At 40.6% G+C, this 6508-nt stretch overlaps 1 protein-coding gene across 1 annotated transcript in view; it reads left to right on the top strand.

Moving 5' to 3' along the window:
* Window positions 1-543: 543 nt before the first annotated feature.
* The window catches only part of NOX5 (NADPH oxidase 5), a 91535-nt gene continuing 85570 nt past the window's right edge, over window positions 544-6508 (top strand). The window contains exon 1 of the mRNA XM_006920216.1: window positions 544-761. Within this exon, the coding sequence (XP_006920278.1) occupies window positions 733-761 (29 nt within the window). The 5' untranslated portion in view covers window positions 544-732. The remainder of the gene's footprint in view (window positions 762-6508) is intronic.

Below are 6508 nucleotides of genomic sequence, written 5' to 3'. Positions count from 1 at the left end.
CCACGGATCTATTCTCCAAAGCTAGTTTTGTCCTTTCAAAAAAAAAAAAAAGAATGTAATCTCTTGAAAAAGCGAAACAAAATCGAAGTCCTTAAAATGGCTTTAATGCCTCTGCTTACCTCTCCCTGCCTCACCTCCCACAACTGCGCCCCGCCTCTAACCCTTATCTTCAGTTCTTGGGGAGCTCTAAGCTTTCTTCCAACTAGGCAACCTCCTCCTAACATTTTTTGGATGAGGGTGGGGTGAGGCTTGCTTAGTGCTCCACAGTGCCTAGCACTTCCTCCATTACAGCACTTTTCACTCTGTTGTAATGGCCAGGTTATTCGTCCATCTCTTTCAACAGACTGTTCTTTCCGCGTAGAGACGGTGTTCTAGGCTAGCTCCATGCCTATCTTCCATGGATGGGCCGAACCCCACATTCGACGGGGCGTCGGGACGTTCCGAGGCCTGCGCCGGGCATAAAGCTTCCAAGTCAGAGGGAGCATGCGCACCAGAGCGGGTCGGTCGCCCCGCCCCCTGCGCGCGGCCCCACGCCCACCCAGGCTGCGCTTGCGCTCTGGGCACAACCGTTGCAGGGCGCCCAGGGCCCTGAGATAGACCATTGGACGCCGGCCCTCCCCTCTTTCCGCCCTGAGGTACCCGGCCTTGTGGCCCTAGGACGTTCCCGTCGCATGGCGGAGTGCTGCGGTTGATGCCCATGAAGTCCTTAGTCCTTCTATTTGCGCTGTTTCTATGGCCTTCGTCCTTGCCGGCGTATCCGAGTGAGTGACTTGCCTAAGGCGGCAGCGAGTCAGGAGACATTCCTGAGGGAACCACGGGGTTTCGGGGCCCACCTGAATTCTGGCTCTTCTTTGTTCTGGTCTTACACAACTTCCAAACCCCACTGTCCAGGGTCTTGCCCTCCTATGTTGAGGTGTGTCCCTCTCCTACTGAGGACCTCTTCCTTCCGAACCTGCACTCCTCGGAGTGACCTGGCAACGCAGTGGTCCAGACAGTGGATCCCAGACTTGACTGGGAATGCGCCAGTCTGGGCACATGGGGCTTGTGCGTGAGACCTCCTCATCCCAGCAGAGACGTTCCTTGATGTTAACCCTGACCCCTTATACCGGAGAGTCGCTGGAGAGTCACTGCACGTGTGATAAAGTAGGGGTGGGCAAACTGCGTCCAGTGGGCCAAGGTGGTCTGTTTTTGTATGGCTGGCCAGCTAAGAATAGTTTTTACATTTTTAAGTGTGAATATGAAATGTGAACTTTCCGTGACGGGAAAAAGTATGAAATTCCAATTTCATTGTTCATAAATAAAGTTTTATTGGAATACAACCACACTCATTCCCTTATATATTGTCCATGGCTGCTTTCCTGCATTATAACAGCAGAGTTAAGTAGTTGCCACAGTGACGGTATGGCCCACAAAGCCTAAAATATTTACTGTCTGGCCCTTTACAGAGAAAGTTTAATCCCTGTGGTAAAACATGGAGAACATGGATTGCTGGCAATGGTCTGGGACACTTACTGCCTGTGCACTCCCACAGAGCATTCTCAGGAGCACAGCATTCAAAACCTCAGTTAAGCAAAATTATGACTTATGACTTGTTTTTCCCCAATAGCTGAAAACTGATAAGGTCAAACTCATGGGTGCTAAGACTACTATATTAGCATCATGTGGACACCTTGAGGTATTTAAGTCAGGTATCTGATCTAATATTCTAGATATGACTTGAGGCTTGTCCATCTAGTCTAACTGTAGTTCATTGTAACATTTTGTAATGTGGAGGTTTGGATTAACCAAATAAATAAAATTTAATAGGTGTAAAAAATTACTAAAGTTATACACAGCTATATTTCAGAATCATTAAAAGGCCTTAGTTAAAAATTATATTTTGAGAGTGAAAATACAACACAACCTAAATCATGAATAGTAGTGGCAAAAGTTCTGGATAAAGTGTCCTAGACAACTACAATTAGCCCCTTAAATACTAGCACTTATGATTGTTAGTTATTTTAAACAAAAAATCTTTGTAAAAATGTTCTTCGCCATAAAGGAACAGAACATACCGAAGATGATATTATCTTTTCTTGATGCCTGATAGTCATTATTATTAATACTAGTTCTTGCATTTGGCAGTTGTAGATCAGTAAGTCTACTGACATATATGGAGAGTTTAGTCGAGGTGACATTAATATTGTCACATAATACTCTATGGGACTGCTGAATAGCAATCCCTGGATACTCACTTAAACTCAATGCACTCTCCTGCCTAACTCCATAATTTCATGGCCTGTTCTTTCCCTTTGTACCTTCGTCCCTAAGCTTTCTTAAGGCTAGTAGGAAATGAAAAGATACTTCTCAGAAAAGGAATGATTTTCTGTTGAAGATACAGGTGATATAAGACATAAGGAAAATATATACAGGTCATAGATCATAGAAGATATTTTGGAAAATGTAATTTATCTCTTATCCACAGAAGTAGATGAAGGGATATATAGGGAAATGTTAACATAGCTACTTTCTCTATCTCTCTCATTCTTTTACTCTAAGTAATTTTAATTTTGTCTCTTTATTTTTGGAATAAGTATACCAAAAGAAACTAGTCTTATCATTGTGTTTGATTTAAATCAGTTGTGTATTCTTTATTTTATATGGCCACTATTCTAACAATTGTTGGTGAGAGTCACATAAAAAAATGCCCTCTCATGCCAAAGAAAAGGCAAGTGGGTTTTTATAATGAAGCAACTTCGACACTTTTTTTTCTGGAATACTAAGTTGTGAGGTTATCTTAAACAAACATCTTGGATATTAAGTAATTACTTTTGTTGAAAACCTCAATATTTCTTGTAACTGCCCATATCTTTCTAATGGGTCCAAGCCAAGTTTAGCTACCCACTTAATCTAAATTCACCTGGATATGAATGAGACTATTGTGTATAGCAGTCTACACTTTTCTACATACACACACATCCTGATGGTGCTGGATAAACATCTTCTTTCTATATGCTTAAATTTATGTATATTCGATTAATTTCCCTATATCCGATTACTTCATAGTTTTAAACATTTTCCAATTTAAAAAATCATCTTTAATGTATTTGCATTATACCATGCTTCTCTTTTTAATGAGAATTCTTTTTGCTTTTTAAAAATGTATAACTTCTAAAGTATCATTAACATGATTGTTATATATTTAAGTACTATTAACTACTATTAAAATAAATTATGTAATTTGCCTTTTATAATTTTAAGTCACTAAATATTCATGGACCTGAAGCTACAAACACAAGAATGTGAAATATTAGTTTGGGTTTTTGTTTTTTGGGTTTTTATTTTTTTTTGGTTTTTCATGAATAAATTGTTTTTTTCCTGGTCCTCTCTTTGGATAGCTCAGCAAAGGTAGAGTTAATGATAGAGGATTCTTTTAAGCCCGGATAACAAAACCTCTTAACTTGCTTCTCTAGGTTAGTGTCAAAAGAAGGCCCTATTTTTCCCAACCCTTAACTCTACAGTTATATGTCAGTCTTGAACATCTATCTTTGTCCTTAGGAAGGCCTTTGTCCTAATGGACCACAGAAGGCAAGGGAAGTGGTAAGACAGCAAACAACAATAATTGTTCAAATCTGTTGGCAAATAAATTAAAAAGAGAAGCAGATCCTTTTTATTTCAGGTACATTCAAAAGGTAAAATTCACTTGTTTCTGGTGCTGCAAGTTCACTTTCCACTCTTTCAAGGCTCAAGGCTATTGCACTTGTGGAGGGTCTTGCAAATCTGAGAATGGAATATCATAACACACTTAATTAAATGTTTTAGATAATGAGGAGCATGTCATCTAATATGTAAATGTCCAAAGGGTGGCCTTTAGGGGAGTAGTAGTTCCATTAACTTGTCCATTAATGTTTTTTGGGGAAAAAAAAGTTCTGTCTTTCTATTCTTTTGAGCTGCCTTCTACATTCTTTTCTTAGGATCCCATACGTTTTTAAAGACATCTTGTTCTCGAGACTGCTTTGTATCTTCCCTGCTCTGAATGAGATCAGCCATCCTCTTTCTTTGAAGGAGACATAGTAGAACATGGGATCAGAGACCAAAGTTCCTGGAATCCATATCAGATTTATGGACTGGGGCAATATTGTTATTTAGGTCATGTTACTGAACAGACCTAAAAGAGATATATTTTAAAGTTATGAGTTTATTTTATTTCCATTTAAATTTAACATTATTCATGGGATAACTTCTTGGTTTTTAATTCTTCACTGAAACTCAATTTGTATTCCTTTTTGACAATATAATTTAATGAAGCTGTTTTGGTTATCTGTTTCAGGATAAAAGATCCCCCCGCCTCCCCGCTTCAAATTTTATTATTTCTCCTGATTCAGTAGCTTACTGGACTCAGCTGGGCAGTTCTTCTGCTTCATATGGTGGAGCTGAGGTCACTCATACAGCTGTATTCAGCTGAAAGCTCAGCTGGGGTGAGAACATCCAACATGGCCTCTCATCTTCCAGGGTCCTTTCTCTACATGACTTCTTATCTTTCAGTAGTCTAGCTCAAGTGTTTTTATACCATGGTAGCTTGCTTCCAGGAGAGAGTTTTAACAGACCTCCAGAATGCAAGCTTTTATTAAGCCTATGCTGTGTCAGACTTGCTAATGTCCTATAGGCCAAGACAATCTCATAGAGCAAGCTCATATTCAGTATGGGAAGACACTAAGACACTAAGACACAAAGAATTGCAAAGCCATAAAGTTACATTTCTTTTTTTTTTTTTTTCAGGTTTATTGAGATATAATTGACAAAATTACACTTACAGTGTACAACATGATGATTTGATATACATTGTGAAAGGATTCCCACCATTGAGTTAATGCACATCGCTTCATATATTTACCTTTTGAGTGCATCATCGACTAAAGTCACTATGTTATACATTAGCTCCCCAGGACTATGTCTTATAACTGAAAGCTCATACCCTTTTACCAGCCTCTCCCTATTTTTTCCAACCCTTAACTCTACAGTTACATTTTTTTCACTGGAATATTTAATTAATATGAATATAATGACTCGTTTGTTTTAGATGTCAGCAAAAATTAAAACTTGAATTAACAAATTATAGGAAAACTGCTGGATAAGTAACAAGATATAATGTTTCCTTTTGTGACCACTTTGAGTATACCCCACTAATGAAGCACAGTTATTTGAGTTGGAAGTAGTATTTCAGCTCAATTATTTAAGTTCATTTTAATTTGAAGGTGTTGTTGTTTTAGCTGGCAGTTCTTACATAATGATGGCCTTCAGGTATTAATTCTTACTTGCAACAGCTAACTTCTGTAGAGTAAGGACAATCTATCTTTTGTGAGCCCACTTCATAACATGGATGGAAAATACAAGCAATTTGTTCTCCAAACTTAGGACATTCGTCCAGAGTCTGGTCTACCTATTAAGTAATTCAATGTTTGGTTATATGTTAAGCTTTATATACATGAGTTTTTAATATCGGTAAGCCATGTTGTTTTTCACTTTTGTGGTAATAAAAATCATAGGCGGAGAGAAAAAAAAATGACGTAGATGATAGAGGCTCTGTTCATCCCTCTGGTGACCAAATCAAAGTTGTGATGGAAAGAAGAAGCAGCAGCAAGGGAAAATCGCTTGGGATCTAGAGGAACAAGTCATACAACTAGGAAGAAGTGCAAGAAAGCACCCTGCAACGACAGAAGGTAGGACGGGGCAAGGATGCGGGGCTACCAGGTCCGAGTGGCTGAGTGAGACCGAGGCTGCGGCAGCAGCAGCTGCAGAAGCCTCTTAAAGGGGCCGCGACCGCGAGCGGATTTTCGCAGTGTTGGACCTGCTCGCTCTGAGCACCAGTGCTGATTCGGCTGCTCGCAGGGGGCACCAGGGACTTACAGGGAGACATTGTTGGAACAAAAGCCGAGGCGAGACTCACTCTGTACAGAAGTGCCGGCAGTATCCATTGTTTCCTGTTGAGCCCTGTCCCCTTCCAGTGTGCAGACACAGCGCCTCCATAGCCATGACATCATCAAACTGGATTACAGAGGTCGCTTCGCCCAGAGGATTCCCTGAAAACCTGCCTCCCCCAACTCGCAGCTCCACCCAAGCCTCATCCAGGTGTATCCTCAGTGAGTCAGGTGCTCCTTGCTGAGACTCACACTGGAGGTAGCCTTGGTTTCTGGTATGGCCTTTTGAGGCAACTATAAGCACAGCATCTGTGGATTGTTTGCAGAATCTTAACAGGTGGCCCCGGAGGGGCAGAGGCTTGGGCTAAGTTTGGCCTGCAGCTGACTCCCTCTCAGGACTGTGCCACTGGACACCTACTTCACAAATCCACACTAATAAGATTGGGAGACTTAGGAGCTTTGCTTAGTACATAGAAACAGACACAGAAAGGCAGCCAAAATTGGAAGACAAAGAAGCAGAAACCACATGATAGAACAGAACAGAGACCCAGATATAATGGAGTCAAGTAATTTAACAGACGCAGAGTTCAAAATACTGGTTATAAAGAGGC

This window comes from Pteropus alecto, unplaced genomic scaffold (assembly GCF_000325575.1).
Source record: "Pteropus alecto unplaced genomic scaffold, ASM32557v1 scaffold86, whole genome shotgun sequence".
Lineage (NCBI taxonomy): Eukaryota > Metazoa > Chordata > Mammalia > Chiroptera > Pteropodidae > Pteropus > Pteropus alecto.
The sequence above is the reverse complement of the archived record's forward strand: the minus strand, read 5'-3'. Positions and strand labels throughout refer to the sequence as shown.